Source organism: Martes martes (genome assembly GCF_963455335.1).
Source record: "Martes martes genome assembly, chromosome: 11".
Lineage (NCBI taxonomy): Eukaryota > Metazoa > Chordata > Mammalia > Carnivora > Mustelidae > Martes > Martes martes.
Window position 1 is genome coordinate 12102325 of NC_137899.1, and position 18472 is coordinate 12120796.

Sequence of the window (18472 nt, forward strand, 5' to 3'; positions counted from 1 at the left end):
AACAAAATGTATAATGCAACATTCAAGACTCTGATCTCTGGTCCAGGTTCTCACTGACTCACAGTCCGATTGCTGCAGTCAGTCCCCTTGGCCCCAGTTCCTGGATTGCCTCATGCTCTGTTATATCTACCAGGGCTATGTTCAGCATTGGGCAAGTCCCTTCCTTGTTGGAAAATCTACAACGGCTTCCCAGCACCTATAGAAAAACTGGCCTCTTGACTTTCAAGGCTTCCAACATGCTCTAAAGTCTGCTCTTCTCCAGTCTTCCAATGCACTGCCAAAAGAAAGGCCTTCTTTACTGTTTTTCCAAATGAGATGTGGCCTCCCTGTCTCCATGGCCTGCTTACCTGTGCATACAACACTCTTCCTGCCTCCAGTTATTTAAATATCACTTTTGTTTGAAGATGAAAATTAATTTCCTACATAATTACTTTCTTAAACACACCAGATTACAGAGATCATTCTCTCCTCGGAACTCCCATAGCACTGGCATTCATATGTAGGACCACGAGTTACTCTGCATCAAGTTTATATACATGTCCTGTCTTCGCAGTTCAATTTCCAGTTCCTTGATGTCAAGCACCTTGTTCCCATCCTCTATACTTGCCCAAAGCTTCACAAACACAACCTTCAATGATCTGCCGACAGCAAAATAAAACTAGACATAAGCATTGAGGAGACTAAAAGAGTAATCAGTTATCATCTAGAATGAACTAGAATGAATTTTAAAAGGCTTCATAGACAGGGGACTTTTTTTTAAAGATTTTATTTATTTATCTGACAGAGATCACAAGCAGGCAGAGAGGCAAGCAGGGGTTGGGGGCGGGGGGGAGGAGCCTCACCGCCGAGCAGAGAACCCGATGCGGGGCTCAATCCCAGGACCCTGGGATCATGACCTGAGCCGAAGGCAGAAGCTTTAACCCACTGAGCCAGCCAGGTGCCCCAACAGGGGACTTTTTTAAACTGGAATTGGAAGAAAGGACAAAAATGACAGAAATGTCAAGAAGGAGAGGAAGCAAGATGGATGAGGGTTAAAATGGTGACTGTGGATGTGGAAAGGAATGGGTGGATCTGGGAGCCTGGCCATGTTCTGATAGTTGAATAAAATCAACAAACTGGTACAAAAGTCTGGATGCCAGATGCCCTTCCCTTTGCATATCTTCTAGGTGCAACTTGCGTAGGTCTATAGAGTTGACAAGTAGGGCCAAGAAAAAGTCGTCATCTAGGCTTACGTTCTATCTTATGACCTTTAAATGTTCTTCTTAAATTCAATTCTTTGAAATATCATTTCCTTTGGCGAAGTAACTTTTTCCAGTGGAAGCTTGTCAGTGAGTTTTTTGGTCCTTACTTTAACCTTGTCAGAACAATTGGACAGAATTGCAAGTGTAGGTTAATGCTTTGCACACGTGCTTATTTGCCTCATGTCCTCAAAAGTTCAATGTTATAGGGAAGACCCTACCACATCCAGACCTGTAGGCTTTCAGAGATGTGGGGGGAATTACTGGGCATGTGCTAATCAAGGGCTCAGCTGGGTTCTGCTGAAGTTATGACTGAGATCTGATCCACTAGCCCTGCCCTGAGACCCTCAACGCTCCTCCAGAGCAGATATCCATAGAGTGCATATGTCAAAGAGACAGGAGGATGTGCCAAAGATTGTGTGGATATTTCCCCTTCCTCTTTGTTAACTTTGTAAACATTCTACTTCCCTATCATTCTGGATTACCAAATACCCAAAAGGGGCACTCCTAATTCCTCATTTAAATTGCCTTTCTCCTTTAAATAGTATTGTTCAAACCTGTCCATCACTTTGTCTATACTACGTACATCCCCAGAATGACCCTAAATGAAAGAACCATAGAATGGAAGAATTTAAAACAGGGATCTCAGTAATTATCTCATCAAAGTCCCTAACTCTACAGAGTAAATTACAACCCAGAAGGGGAATGTGGCCTGGCCACTGTCACTTGGGCATGTTATAGTTTTCTGATTATATTAAAGACTAAAACTGTTCTGACAATTTGATTTATGTCTTTAATGTAACCATAGCTATGAAAAACAACTAACAAGTTCCCACCATTAACTAGAATGTTTTGCTCTGCCCCCTTTAAAAACACGCTTATGACAAGAAGTCAAAATAGATTTCGCATTTCCATAGAAAAATTGTAGGCTTCATCTGCAGATTATATGATGCTTCAATAAGCCCACCTCCCTTCTCCCTTAAACTTACGTAATGTAGAAGGAAAGGACATAGAGGTGACAATCAGGCACCTGCTCTTCTGTCTCAAGGACCAGCTTCCTCTAGAATAGTATTTCTTGTACTAGCACTGTTGACATTTTAGGCTGAATAATTCTTTGTTGTAGGGGTATCCTGTGTATGGCTCATGTTTCTTGGCATCCCTGGCCTCTACTTACTAGATGCCAGTAGCAAACTTCTCCCCCTGCTGCTCCAGTTATGAAAACCAAAAAGTTTCTAGACACTGTCAGATGTCCCATGGGAGATAAATGGCTCCCTCTCCTTTAGAACCACTGGGTCTAAACACATTGTGGTTATGGTTATTCTGAGGAGTCCTGTCAGAGATTTCTTATCAGTAGTTGTATTCCATTCCCTTATTCCACCAACTCTACCATTACTGCTATAATTTCCACCTCAGAGGCCAACACTGTCCCTTATTTTTCATAATTGCCCTACCCCAACAAAACGGTACAGGTGTATCACACTTAGCAAAGAGTGGATATAACTGATTAAAAAAATACAACATTAAGGGTCAAAACTGCAAGTTGTACTTTAAAAATAACTTTCTGTCATAATCCAATGGAGAACTATATTATTTATCTAATGCTGTGTAACAAATTTCCTCAAATTGAAGCTAACTTAATCTATTAAAAACAAAGCTACGAACCATGAGAGACTGTGGACTCTGAGAAACAAACTGAGGGTTTGGGAGGGGACGGGGTGGGATATTGGGTGAGCCTGGTGGTGGGTATTATGGAGGACACATATTGCATGAGCACTGGGTGTGGTGCATAAACAATGAATTCTGGAACAATGAAAAGAAATTTTTTAAAAATGTAAATTCTGTAGTTAAAAAAAAAGCTAAAACAACAGCTACCTATTATTTCACATGGTTTCTGAGGGGCAGGAATCTGGGAGAAGCTCTGCTGCATGGCTCTTAGATATCAAGAAGCTGCTGACTGGGACTACAGACATTAGGTTATACTGAGGCTGGAGAATCTGCTTCCAAAGTTACTCATGTGGTTCTGAGCAGACCCCAGCTTCTCACTGGCTTTTGGCCAGAGGCTTCAGTTCCTAGTTCTGTGAGCCTCTGCATAGAGCTGCTCATTCCATGGCAAATGGCTTCCCCCAGAGTGAGGGGTGAGATGGAAAGACAGAGGAGGGAGAAAGGGAGAACAGAAGCTTCCTTTTCACCTTTTCTATATGCCATTGTTTCCACAGACCAGCCTTGGTACAATGTGAGAAGGGACAGCACAAAGGTCTGAAGCAGGAGTGAGGCCCATTGGGGGCCATCTTAGAAGCTGCCTACCATGGAAACCCCCCAATAACCTAAAACTGTCCTAAGTTTAACCTCTTCCCAGATCAAAACATGACGATTTCTGACATACATGTCCTCAGTTTCACCTGAAGATGGGAAGGGATTTGTATCTTGTCAGAACAATGACCCCAAGGCACTACATAATCAAAGTAATTCAAACTACTTCATTCCTCAAGTGACAATAGTAAGCCTATTCAGGTGAGAAGAACTTTCAACAAAAGCAGATTTTTGATTGCCCTCTTTCAATAGAAAAAGTAATTAATAACCCATAACATATTACTTCTTACTTCAGTTAGCCAAAATTCCATGAAAACTATTCATCAGCCTCTCTTTATCAAATATGTATTGAGATCCTTCCCTGAGTTAGACATTTACTTATGCATTGCTATATAACAAACCACCTCAAAAGAGTGGATTAAAACAACATCAATTTATGTGGATCAGAAATTGGGGTAAGGTTCAGCGGGGCAGTTCTGCTCCATGTGGCACTGGCTGGGGTTGCTTACCCAGTTGTATTCATGTGGTTGCAGAGGTGGATAGGAGGTCCACAGAAGCTTCACTCCTGTGCCTGGTGTCTTTGTGCTCCCTCAAGTTTCCCCCCCGCCCCTTTTGGAAGATAATGGCCATAAGCTTCCACAGGGGATAATGGTAAGACTTCATTCATGGTGGTTGATTTCTAAGAGCAAAAGACGAAGATGCTACACCTTTTCAAGGCTTCACCTAGAAATGGCATAGTGTCACTCCCACCTCATTTAATTGGTCAAAGTGAGCCACCTTGGGAAAATATAGCCTTTTGGAAAGTTCTCTCATGTCTTCAAATCTTTGGTCTAATGCCTTTGACCTCTAGACCTAGATTCAAAGGACTTATATGATTAGGTCAGGACCACCTAGGTAATCTTCCTTTCCTAAGGTCAACTGATTTGGGGCCTCAATTATAGCTGCAAAACCTTTCCATAGTGGCACTTAGATTAGTATTTGAATGAATAACTGGGAGAGAGTGTGTACAACAGGGACTACAAATCCTAGGGACCCTGTTAGAATTCTCCCTGCCAAAGTGAGACAGCTGGTAAAATTTGAGCATTTGTAGATTAATTAATAGTACCATATCAATGTTAATTTTCTGCCTTAGATATTGTACGCTAGTTATATAAAATGTTAACATTAGCAGAAACTGGGTAAACAGTATGTGGGAACTCGATGTATTATTTTTGGAAGTTTTTGTAAATCTAAAATTATTTAAAATAGAAAAGGTTAACAACAACAACAAAAAAAGCAAGTCACCAGACCAGCCCAGATTCCAGGAAAAGGGAAATAAAGTGTATCTCTTGATAGGAACAGAGGCATGTGCATATAGGAAAGGAGTAATTGATGATGAACATCTTTGCAGATCACCTATTCTAAGCACCATGAGTAATGAAAATAATGAATATGACCAGTTCCTTTCTCAGAGAACACGTAATCTGGTGGGTGAGAGAATGTCTATCCAACAGATATTTACTGTGGATGTCCTACAGAGTAAGCATTGTGATAATCCCTGTAGATACAATAGTGATGAAGGTACCCACAAGGATATCATAGTTTAATGGGAGAGAGAAATTGGTGACCAGTAATTATAACTCAGAGGTGATAACTGTTATGGTCAGGTAAATACAGAGGACTGAGATGGCAAACAAGATGCATGGATCACTTCCAGCTGCGGAGATCAGAATTTTCATTCATGGTTCAAGAGACAAACACGGAGCTGTACTTTCCTCTCCCCTCTACTCTTATACACTGAAAATGCTCCAAATCAAAAGAAGTTATCTTCATGGTTCACTGCTGTATCTTCTGAGTTGGGGCAATGCATTTTTCATGGAATTTGCTGACTGAGTAGTTTTTTACACAAATGAATATTTTCCCACTAATGTAACTTTTAACTCCTGCTAGGGTCATCACTATCATCCTAGACATCTCTCCTACTTCCTTTTTTTGTCCCAGAAGACTCTGAAATGGAACTGGAAATGGGTGTTGCTCAGTTTCCAATCACCTCTGATAAGCCAAGGCTTATTTACACTGGAATTTCTCTTTGGGTTTCAACAGTCTGCTGGCTATTATCTAGCCTGAGAGATGCTCCTTTAAGTAGTTAAATCCAAGAGCTCTACCTTCTCTCATTGTTCTCAGCAGTGGTCTTTGGGAGAGCTGCTTTGACCTACCTCATCAGCCAACTATATGACCCCACTTCACCTTTCAAAAGAACTAAAAATAGAAGCTTGTATCTGTAAATTTACACCCAGAAAAGTTGCTGGGGTGAGGAAAACATCTTAAGGTCCTATTTTGTAGAAGTATATCTTCTCAGGATTTGTAACACATGAGAAACTGTAGTATCTCCCTGAGGTGGCAACCTGAGAAGACTTTTGTCAGGGTTTTGTTGACAGTGTCTGAACTCAGCTGATTCTCGTAGGATCCTTGTTAGTTTTAGATCATTTGCAAAGGCTGACAAGATTTGGACTAGGGTCATTTTGCTTCTGATGTGTTTGTCCTTCACCCCTTTGAAGATTATAAAATTTCAGGGCCTATAGCTTTAGGGACCTGATTCCAGGGTAGTATCATGGTAATAACAGCAGGTATCCTCAGTCCCACTGAATATGGTAGGATATGTTCTTCAGGAGCACCTGTCAGGCCCTCCTGGGCATGTTTTTTAAGTGAGTTGGTACATTTAAGTCTCCTACCTAGAACAGTGCTTTACATGCCATGCTTACTAAATGTTACTAGCATCAAATTTAATCCCAGTCACAGAGCTCATGAACAGATCTGCCAGCATTTCTAAACAATTGCTGGTATGTATCCTAAGAGAGAAAAAAGAATGCAATAAGAGTTCTTATTTTACAGGGATGAATAGAATAAATCTGCTTCCATTTTGTACAGGAAATTAAAGATAAATCTGACTAGTGGCTGCGTCTTCTTCCTTCCTAACTGGGCCTATTCTAGATCTGAGTGCTCATGCTGTTGAGTTAATAAACCCTCCCCCAGAAGTGCACTATGCAGATACCCACCATACTCACCTCATGTCACTGGGGTCACAGGAGAGTAGCTGTACAAAAGCATTGTGTTTCCATTCCTGTCATCTCTCCATGGTTTTGTCACTGAGTTCAGCTAATTGAGCACTGCCTCGGCTTGCACACTGAGCCCACATTCCTTCACTTACGTTCTCCCAGAAAGTAAATTTGGAGAACCAGACACCATATTTGAGATTCAGAAGGTGGGAAACATGGACTCAGAAGTGGAAGCCCCAGTGACTAGGTATTTCCAACTCTGTCATGTTTTTAAAAATGCGACACTAGTTTGCTCTTATCTCAGACCTTTCCTATTGCACTGTTCAGCAAATCAAGCTGAGAAGATTCTAATCACTGGGCACTGTTTCCAAAGGTGACCTGTGGGGGTCATTGAACTTCCCTTCTGTCCTCTAGTCTATGTGGATGCTACTGCAAGCATGTGAGCAATACTAGCTGGGGAAATATACCTCTTTCTTCTACCCCCAGAAATAGTGATTCTTTAACAGTCTCCCCAAAATAAATGCTACAAATTTCTTGACCCTCTCCAAAGGAAGAACACAATAATGTTCATTAATGGTATATTTCAAAGCTTCTGTCAAGAACAGCCAGGGAGTTCTCTGTAAAAATCTGAAAACATAAATCTAAGACCCTCAGGGTGAATGTGTGTTATACATATTGCCATGTCTCATACCAAGAGAGGCTATGGAAATCTGAGTTTTTCCTTGGGAGTCACAAAGGGGCAAAGGGGCAGAAAGAAAGATATTTTCCAATGGCAGTTTCACGTTACTTTCTTTCACCATCTCAGTTGTGTATTCTGCAGCTCAGTGTCTTGATTCATGGTGAGCACGTGTGCAGCTCTGGGCAGGAGGAAAGGGTGCAGGTAATGGGATGAGGAGAAGGAAAACATTGTTGTTCCCATCTGTGTGGTCAGAAGCCAAAGAAACCAACTTGAGTTGAACAGACTGCCATGTAGTTAATTTGCAAAGAAAAAGAAAGAGCAAGGGAGGTGGGGGGAGGGTGGAGGAGTGATATGTCAAAGTGTTCTTCATCCTGTTGAAAGAAGAAAGCAAAGTTTGCTGTGAGGATCCACTCACCCCGTTTAACAGATGGCAAAACCAAGGTAGAGAAGAAGGCAGTTCTTAACAGAAGCTTTGAAATATACTATTAATGAACATTATTGTGTTCTTCCTTTGGAGAGGGTCAAGAAATTTGTAGCATTCCCCTGGACTAAAATGACAAGGTACAAACTACTCATCACCAACCGAGGACTGAGCAAGTCCACTGTTTCTAAGAAGGAGCAAGAAACAAAGGCTAAAGCCTAGTTGCTAGAATAGAATCACTGACTGTCATGCCTTCCCTCCCCTTCCTCTGCTGAAGGCTCAATAACTACAACAGTAGGGCTCTGACTGTCACAAAGGCTAAACTCTGCTCTGTATTATATTTTATTTATTTTAGCTTTTTCTCAGGACTGAGGACATGGGACAGAGGGTTAGTAAGCCTGCGGGCTTGCTCACAGCCCAGAGTAGCATTTGGATTTCTCTTTCATTTTCTTTCCTTAGTTTCAGGGAAAAAAAGGGGGCAGCCAGTTATTTGAGAGCCGCCCCCACCAGAGATTAATTCAGAATTGCTATTGGAGGTAAACTCATGGCCAGAATTATCACAAGTTTACCTTCCAAATCACTGAGCTAGTCCTATTTTTCTGAAGGTCGGTTGCAGGTTTGGAGATATAGGTTTGTGTAACAGGGATCTAGAACTCTGCAGGAAGAGGGAGAAAGGATATTATTACCGGTGGGAAAGAAAGGAAGGACTGAAGCTTCAAATAATGAGAAAAAAGAAAGGTAGGAAAGGTGGGGGGAGAAAGGAAGAAAGAAAAAAATAGAGTTACAAGGTATCAGTTGATCACTTTGAAAGTAGTAATTTTTCTGTCACTTCAGACACTCAAATAAAGGCAGAACAGCCTCTGTATTAGTTTCCTACTGGTGCTATAACAAAATATCACACATTTAGTGGCTTCAAATGACACAAATGTATTGCCTTGTGGTTCTAGAGATCAGAAGTCCAACATGAGTCAAAAACCAGTCTTACTGGGCTAAGGATCAAGTAGGGGTGTGTTCCTCCTGGAAGCTCGAAGGGAAAGTCCCTTTTTCTTGCCCTTTTTCATCTTCTAGAATATACCTACACTCCTTCATTAATTTCCATTTCAAATCCAGCAACAGTTTTTGAAGTCTTTCTTACATCACATCTCTCTAACATTGACTCTTTTCCACATTTGAAGGACCCCTGTGATTGCACAGAGCCCGCCAGGATAATCTAAGATAAGTTCCCCATTTCAAGGTCAGCTGATTAACAACCTTTATTCTCTCTTGCCTGGGACAGTGATATACTCACAGGTTCTGGGAATTAGGACGCAGGTATCTTGGGTGAGCCATTATACTACCTACCACAGCCTCTCATTAAGAATGTTGCAAAGAGGCAGGAGACTGGGCAGGCCCTTTAATGTTAAGGTCTTAAGGAATAGGGGAAAAGAGCTATTTCTCAAGAAGAATTTTAAGGTGGATGAAATCTGTTTCCCAGGTAGTGTTTGAGCTCCTTCTAGAGCTCACCTTCCCTCTTGGTGTCTATAGGTCAGGCTGGGTTCAGACTGCTATGGGTTCACCAGGGTCTCTAGAACAAATGCAGCCTTGGGTTTGTCTGACCTGGGCATGCTTTCTCTTTTCATTTTCTGCTAATACAATTGTCATATTCCAACTTTCTTTTTTTTTTTCAAAACTCTCCCTTTTTTGTGCTTCCCTCCCCAATATGTGGAATAAATATGAGTGTGAAGTATTTGTGTTCATTTGTCTATAATACTTCTAGAGTGATGCTGGAAGACTTGTTTTTGGGTATTGGGGGATACGTTTCTTTTGGAGTTACTTATATCCCACTAATCCCACCACATAAATGTGTCCTGCACATAGACAGCCTGGTTTAAAAGTTCAGGGTCATTTGTGTTCAGAAGATAGGTTGGTATGTCTATATAGAGAAACTATTTAAGTATCTTATGAGAGTAACAATTTATAAAACATTCAACTCTGGTATTGCTATACTAGAATTGTAAGAAGGAACACAACTTTGTCCTGATATCTGGGAAAACTTCTACACACCAATAAGGAGAGCCTCTTGTGATGTGTTTTTTTGTTTTTCTTAACTGCTGTTTGAAATGGAAGTGTGTATTTTTTTTTAACTTTTTCGTCTTCCCTATCAAATGATGACTATACCTGTCCTAGTACCTCAAAATAAAGAAAGAAAAGATGTGAGCTTGGTATTCTGGCCTCATAAGGATCATTGATACTACAGTGTTCAAGGTGAACAACAATTTTTTTAAACCCACTATGTCTTAAGAATCTCATCAATTATAAGGGCTGACTATAGCAGATAGTCTCCCACAAATAGAGGCAAATGTAAGAAGAATCTCATAATCGTAGGAACAAGATTGAATATGAACAGCCCAGGGTCAGGGTATGCAAGGTGAGTCATGTGCCTTTTTTCTCACTCATATCCTTTGCCAGTTGAGAATCCATGGTGAGCAGTCAGAGGAGAGGTAGATCTAGACAGTCTGTCCATCTCCGGGCTGGCATTCTTTTTCAGAGTCCTGAGGATGAAGGCAGCATTAAGCCATATGGGAGAGTTATAGGCAAGACATACATCTACAAAGCTTTTCGAGCAGACAACATGTTACTGTCATGGGATGAAAGAGATAGAGGTGAAATATCAAATTTAGGTGACCCAGAAGTAGAGTGAATTTCCCTGAAAAAGGCTGAAAACAGGGGTCACGAAGTCTTCATGCAAAAGCTCCCCAGTATGGGGCTACATGGGTAAGGTAGCCTAATGACCTCATATGAAATAGCCCATGAGACCTGCTGTCCTTTTAAAATCAAGATTGTACTTCCAACTCCTAGTAGATGGATCAAAGACATAGGACTAGTTCAAGTAGCTGGACTAGTCACACACTAGTCACACATACTTGGTCAATGTTCATTTCTCTTCTTCTAGAGAAGTGTTCAGAATATCAGAGTGCATGCTGGAAAATATTTCCAGCATTTAACCAGATTAACCAGAAAATCATGGCAGCAAAAAGTTTAAGGACAAAATCAAGAGAAGGAAGAGTAGTTGCTTGTGGACACACCCTCAGCTCCATAATGATTAACCCACTAAGTTTCAAAGAATTTTCTAAGTCAACCTCAAACACAAACCTGCCAGAAGGCAGGCCTTGACACACACTGAACTTGAGCATATGGTCTCTTAGTGGTGTGCTCAGCTGTGGGAATGTGTAAGAAAATAGGCCCTGATAATTAAAACAGCACATTTGTTTATAAGCATAACTTGATCTGGGCATATTGCTAGCAATTTTAACCAGTGGATTGTTTCTTTCAGGACTAATTATCAATCTGAACTTGAAATACATTCTAAATTATTTCTCTCACTAAGTCAGGAGAGTAAATGCTTTCTGTTGGGTGATGAAAAGGTTCAAAGTTCTCTCGGGTCATTCTGAATTGTGTAGGTGGAAATCTGGATACAGGATTACACTGGAGCCAGTCACCAGTGGTAACTCTTTTTCAGTCTTGAAGAATTTCAAGGTTTTAAAGGCATTTTGTGACCTTGAATGATCAGTATCCTCCCACACAAGGCTGCCCAGATATTTAGGATGATTGCTCACTAATCAAGTAATCTGCATTTCAAGATATCTACTTGGACCCGTAGGAGGAATGATGAATCTGGTTTTCAAGATCATGTGACTTTGCCAATTCTCTGTCATCTCGCCTTTTGCCATTTTCATCCCTGATTGTATAGACATGGAGGAATTTCATTTAGATGCCTGACCTGAAGCGAATGTCTCCAAATGTGTATCTAGCCTTTGGGGGAAAAGCACTGTAGAAGGCATTACCCTTGTGGGATGAAAGTCTAACTCGTGGAATCACAGCAGGAGCGCTTCAGAATTAAATGTCCCCAAAGAGCAAAGCAGGGGGGACAATAGCTCTTCCAAGAATTAGTAGGCATTCTTCTAAAAAGTCCCATGAGACCTTGTGAGAAGACACATTTCCTATTTATTTGCAATCCTTGATTCTAGAAATACATGGGGCTCACTGCATGGACAAATGGATCAAATCATCCCCATCAAAAAAGAACACGAAAGGAAAACCAGCTCTAAATCACAGTTTGAAAGATAGACACCTCTAACTTAAGTTTCAATTGCCACGTGGTGGATCATGAGACAGCTGCAAACTGTGTGCCTAATGGTTATGACTTCAGATCACGTCACGATACTGATCAGGAGGTCATGTGATGCCTTGGTCTATACCTGGGCTTGGGGGACTGGCAGCCTGAGCGACAGTTTATCCTGGAACATAGAGTCAAATCAGTTGCCACCTTCTGGACAGAAAACGTTTTCTATGCTTTAAGTTCTCTGATGAATACCTTAATATTTAAATGCAAATACTTAATACTAAGGCATGATATATTCTTCTCCGGTGAGTGCTCAGATTACAAGGGAATGGTTTCCTTTCATTCTCCTATTATTTAAACATTATTCAATACCTAGATGGTCATTTGACACTCATCTAAAAACCTACTGCATTTGTACTTGGCTCAAATTAAGGTGCTGATTAAAGAGCCGCTCTTCACCCCCTAATGCAGATAGATCCATGCACCTCAACATACAGCGATGGAAATTGATTTTCTGCCACATATCATAAAATAATTAGGGAAATACAACATAAAGCAAATATTTACCCCCATGGGGAGAATGAAGCTCAGTTTTCCTAAAGGACATCAGCAAAATCCGTGGTTTAAATTACAGATTAACAAAGAATTCATGAGCTCAAAATTAAGTTATTCTGTTTAAAATCAATCACTGAAACTGTCATTCCGCTTATTGCTTTGACTTCCTAACAAAGGTTTAAATGAAGACTTTATGTGCAAGTAGAGAACGTCAAGAGATCTGCTCTTTCTCAGACCTGCGTGGGCTGGAGGGGCAAACGTTTAGGCTATTAATGTAATTAGAAAGAGGAATGTATTTTTCCAGGAAAAAAAATCTTTCAAAAAAAAATCCACAAATCCACAATTAATCTATTATCTGCAGTGGGGGAGAGAACAGTAGGGAGTAGAAGGTGAGGTACAAAAGCCCTAGATGCACTGATACCAGAGCCATTCTGGAAGCGCCAGGCAGGAAATCTGGAATTACTCTAACTTTTCTTTGCAGAGGCAGGCACCAGAACTGGAGAAAAGGGTCCAGAAGACGACTGCCTTCGCTAGTGAAATATATTCTGATTGTGGTGTTAAGAGCATTTTTGGTCATTGGGTTTCATGTTGGGTCACCACTCCAGCACCGAGCAGCTCCCCAATGGCCCTGTCGTCGTATCCAAGGACCTCCTTCAGGATGTGTGTGGTGTGCTGCCCAAGCAGGGGGGGCGGCCTGGCCTCTGACATCTGGAACTTACTGTATCTCACAGCTGGGCCTGTTAAAAAGAAAGGAAAGCAGGAAGACTGTTAATAACTAACCCTAGGAAAATCATTACCCAAGCAGCCTGGGGTGTTTTCAATGAATGCCAAAAATATCACTGCCAGTTACAAAATGGTGGCACATTTTGGAAAGAAATCTATTTTTACATGAAGTTCTCTTGACTCGGATTCATCCAGCTGTGCAGTGGTCATCTGACTTGCCCATGTGGGGATGGGGGGGTGGGGGACATGTATGTGCCTGGTGTATGCCAGTCCCACACAGAAGTGGCCAGTACTACCACCAAGACTCTCAGAGGTTGTTCACTCAACTGGGTTGACTCTCTGCATCCAAAAGTTGTCTCTCTCTGAAGCTGGAAATCTGACCCCAGGTGAAGGTAATCCAGACATTTATTATTCAGTGTCTCCTATATAGACTGTAAGGTTTACTTCAGCAGGCTGCAGATCAACTAAACCACCACCAGACCCTGATGAAGCCTTTTGGTGGCAGAAGAGGTATGGGGTGTGAGTTTCCCTGTCAGAGACCTGGGTTTACAGGTGCCATGCAAGGAAGAGGGGATATTTATTGGCAGCTGTTTGCAGAGCACTGAGCCACTGTACATGGGGTAACTCAAACAGGACTCTCAACAACTACTGGAAATGGATTTTATGATCCTCATTCTTCACCATATGGACATGAAAGCCCCAAAAGCTCAAGTTTTGCTCAAGGTCACATGGCAAATAGCTACTAGCACCGGGACTACAGTCCACATTCATTGGCACAGTCTGGCACTGAGGGCCATGCACTCTGTGTAAGCTTAGGGGCCTGCTCTTCCTTTCCCACTCTTCCACAGAGAAGGTGGCCAGGCACTGGGGAGCAGTGTTTCAGTAGATTTTTACCTTTGCTGCCTCACTCAATAAATGGTATTTATGTTGGCTGCTCTTCACCTCTCATTTGATTAGGTTTCGGGAAAACAAATTATATAGTCACCAGAAGACTACAAAACAGTGCATTTCTATGTCATAAAAATGCTTCCAGCCTGCTCTTGATTTGGGGTGCAAAGCGTGTGTGGGTAACACAAGGTCAGTGAGGAGAGCAGCAAATGTGCTTCAAGCTCTTTGGAGAATCCCATTAATAAAAGGGTACTGTGGTTGAAGCCACTGTTGGTGATAGAGAGAGAGGACCCAGACCTCCCCAGACCATCAAGCCACACTTTTGCATGACACACACTATCCAGTACAGACAAATGGCAACTTTCAACAGATGGCCAAATGTTTGCTTCTTTCTTCTCCTTGCCCCCTTTTTTTTTTTTTTACTGTCTTTTAAAACAATTTTTATTTACCTATTTAATTTCTTTTCAGTGTTCTAGAACTCATTGTTTAGGCACCACACCCAGTGCTCCATGCAATACATGCCCTCCATAATACCCACCACCAGGTTCACCCAACCTCCCATCCCCCACCCCTCCAAAACCCTCAGATTGTTTTTCAGAGTCCACAGTCTCTCATGGTTTGTCTCCCCCTCCAATTTCCCCCAACTCCCTTCTCCTCTCCATCTCCCCATGTCCTCCATGTTATTCCTTATGCTCCACAAATAAGTGAAACCATATGATAATTGACTCTCTCTGCTTGACTTATTTCACTCAGCATAATCTCTTCCAGTCCCATCCACGTTGCTACAAAAGTTGGGTATTCATCCTTTCTGATGGAGGCATAGTACTCCATAGTATATATGAACCACATCTTCTTTATCCATCTTCCATTGAAGGATATCTTGGTTCTTTCCAGTTTGGCAACTGTGGCCATTGCTGCTATGAACATTGGGATACAGATGGTCCTTCTTCTCACTACATCTGTATCTTTGGGGTAAATACCCAGTAGTGCAATTGCAGGATGACAGGGAAGCTCTATTTTCAATTTCTTGGGGGATCTCCACACTGTTCTCCAAAGTGGCTGCACCAATTTGCATTCCCACCAACAGTGTAAGAGGGTTCCCCTTTCTCCACATCCTCTTCAACACATGTTGTTTACTGTCTTGGTGATTTTGGCCATTCTAACTGGTGTAAGGTGGTATCTCAATGTGGTTTTGATTTGAATCTCCCTAATGGCTAGTGATATGAACATTTTTTCATGTGTCTATTAGCCATTTGTATGTCTTCATTGGAGAAGTGTCTGTTCCTGCCTTCTGCCCATTTTTTTGACATGATTATCTGTTTTGTGTGTGTGGAGTTTGAGGAGTTCTTTATAGATCTTGGATATCAGCCCTTTGTCTGTATTGTCATTTGTGAATATCTTCTCCCATCCCATGGGTTGCCTATTTGTTTTGTTGGCTGTTTCCTTTGCTGTGCAGAAGCTTTGGATCTTGATGAAGTCCCCAAAATTCATTTTCACTTTTGTTTCCTTTGCCTTTGGAGACATATCTTGAAAGAAGTTGCTGTGGCCGATGTCGAAGAGGTTACTGCCTATGTTCTCCTCCAAGATTCTGATGGATTCCTGTCTCATGTTGAGGTCTTTTATCCATTTTGAGTTTATCTTTGTGTATGGTGTAAGAGAATGGTAGAGTTTCATTCTTCTACACATAACTGTCCAATTTTCCCAGCACCCCTTATTGAAGAGACTGCCTTTTTTCCACTGTATATTTTTTCCTGCTTTGTCAAGGATTATTTGATCATAGTTGAGGGTCCATATCTGGGCTCTCTACTCTGTTCCACTGGTCTATGTGTTTGTTTTTATGCCAGTACCATGCTGTCTTGGTGATCACAGTTTTGTAGTAAAGCTTGAAATCAGGCAATGTGAAGCCCCCAGTTTTGTTTTCTTTTTCAACATTTCTTTAGCAATTCAGGGTCTCTTCTGATTCATACAAATTTTAGGATTGTTTGCTCCCGCTCTTTGAAAAATGCTGGTGTCTTAAATTGTATTTTTTACTGAAGTAGAGTTGACACATGATGTTACATTAGGTTCAGGCATACAACACAGTGATTTAACTAGTTTACCTATTATGCTGTGCTTGCCACAAGTGTAGCCAACATCTGCCACCACACACACATGGTACCACTGACTACATTTCCACTACCCCCTGACTCGTTCACTCCATAACCAGAAGCCCATACAACCCACTGCCCTTCACCCATCTTGCCCATCCTCCCCCTTCCCTCTGGCAACCACCAGTCTGTTCTCTGTATTTATGAGTCTGTCTCTGATTTTTGTTTGTTTATTCATTTTTTTCATTTTTAGAATCTGCATGGAAGCTCACACTTCCTTCTAAAGGCTCCATGGTAAACTGTTTCCTCACTAGTCAGTCTCTTTTCAGTCAAGGGTCAAGGGGAGGCAGGATCCACTACGTTCATGACAAGGCTGATAATGTTTTGGGGATGTGATCCTCATTCACTGTTCTCCAAGTCTGTTCCAATTTTGACATTAATTAAAACAGTTTTAGCCTAAAACATGTTTTTCAAAAGAAGGATGCCGCTGAATGAATCAATGTCATGTGACTTCTTCCTACCTGAATGACCTGAAGTGAGACTCCCAGGTGGGAAAAAGTCACTTGACTACACCAAGAATCTGGGCTGGACAATGCTGCTGGGATACTGAGGGTGGTCCCAGCATGGCAGCTGCCATTTTGTCAGAACTTAGGGTGCGTCAGCCAGTGAGTCATTATGTCTGAGAAACCCTCACAACAGACCTGGACTGACACTGGAGGTCAAGGAGGCTTCGGGTACAAGAGTTAGAGTGAGGGTTCAGGTTAGGGAATGAGAATAACCTGCCCAACATCACACAGTAGGAAGTAAGAATCAGTTCCCAAGTTTGTTGGGTGCAAGAACGTAGGTTTTTAAACAAATAATAATTTTTGAGATGAAGTTCACATGACAGAAAATGAACCATTTAAAAGTGAAAAGGGGCACCTGGGTGGCTCAATGGGTTAAAGTCTCTGCCTTCGGCTCAGATCATGATCTCAGGGTTCTGGGATTGAGCCACACATTGGGCTCTCTGCTCAGCAGGGAGGCTGCTTCCCCCTGCCCCTCTCTGCCTGCCTCTCTGCCCACTTGGGATCTCTGTCTGTCAAATAAATAAATAAAATCTTTAAAAGTGAACAATTCAGTGGCATTTCATAGGCTCTATGCTGTGCAATGACCACCTCTTTGTAAGAGTTGGGAGACATTTCCATCACTCCAAAGTCAGACTCTCTATCCCTCTATCAGTCTCCCTCAACTTGGCCCTCCCGTGAACTGTTGGCAACAACCACGAACTTCCTTTCTGTCTCTGGAGTCATCTATTCTGGATATTGCATATGAATGGAATCATACTTATGTGACCTTCTGTGTCTGGCTTCTTTCACATAGCATAATGTTTGAGATCCATCCACCTAGCAGCATGGATCAGTACTAAGAACCTGGACTTTGAGCCTCCACGCAGTGATGGTAACAGGGAATCTTTGGGTACAGCCACACTACTTGTGTTACTCCCACTAAACACTATACTTTCATGGTACCTTCTAGATCTACCCCGAAGACTCTGCTACCAGTCCAGATGAGAGGTATTTAACATTCTGTGCAAAAAAAGTTCCATTTTTTTCATAAAGATTTTATTTATCCATTTGTCAGAGAAAGAGCATAAGCAGGGAGAATGATAGACAGAGGGACAAGCAAGCTCCCTAATGAGCAGGGAGCCCGATGAAAGACTCAATCCCAGGACACCAGGATCATGACCTGAGCCAAAGGTAGACCCCTAGCTGACTAGGTCACCTAAGTGTCTCACAAAAAAGTCAGAATGGTATTACTAACTACCATTTACTAGAATGGTATTATTAAAGAACTAGGATGGCATTGTTTGTTTTTTAGACTTGCTAGCATTAAGGCACTTGGAAAAATACTGTATATTTGGAAAGTTTATGTTTCTTTAAACAATTGTATGTTATTAAGGAAGCCATATCACAGTTTAATAAATTGTATATACTTTCCCATAAGCCCCTTTAGAAACCAGGTATTTTGCATATGGTTGAGTTCAGAAAGATTCTGAAGTTGGGGTTCACTTATGTAATTTAAGATCAAAGTATGGTGCATATACATGTACTGTACTTGAAATGTTCAAATTGTAATTTTTATACATTTTAAAAATATTATTTTGCCATGTGGGTTATTAACCCACAAAATAAACTTTATAGTTAAAATAAACAAAATTTATAGTCTCTTATATATATGCATGCAATGGGACAAATAAAGGTGATATCCAGATCCAAGAGAAAGCTAAGTTCTCATGAGTCCATTGAAATCTCCTGTTCTTGCAGTCCTGTGCAATAATCCTACATACCAGGGACATCCCTCCCAGTGTAGGCTTTGCACACAAGGAATAAAGGCCTTTTAAAGTGCATTTGTCTCAAGAAGTACAAAATGTTTGAAATAATTATTTAGATCTAAG

The 18472-nt window shown here is 41.4% G+C and overlaps 1 protein-coding gene across 2 annotated transcripts in view; it reads right to left on the bottom strand.

The window, feature by feature from the left end:
* Positions 1 to 8591: 8591 nt before the first annotated feature.
* Positions 8592 to 18472, bottom strand: part of SUGCT (succinyl-CoA:glutarate-CoA transferase) — a 765791-nt gene continuing 755910 nt past the window's right edge. The window contains exons 14-15 of one of the 2 annotated variants that reach the window (XM_080818391.1): positions 13060 to 13077; positions 8592 to 10214 (exon numbers count right to left, since the gene is read on the bottom strand). In XM_080818391.1, coding sequence (XP_080674517.1) covers positions 10207 to 10214; positions 13060 to 13077 — 26 coding nt within the window. In that variant the 3' untranslated portion in view covers positions 8592 to 10206. Of the gene's footprint in view, positions 10215 to 11647; positions 13078 to 18472 lie in introns of those variants that run through there. The other variant, XM_080818390.1, reaches the window with a different exon arrangement.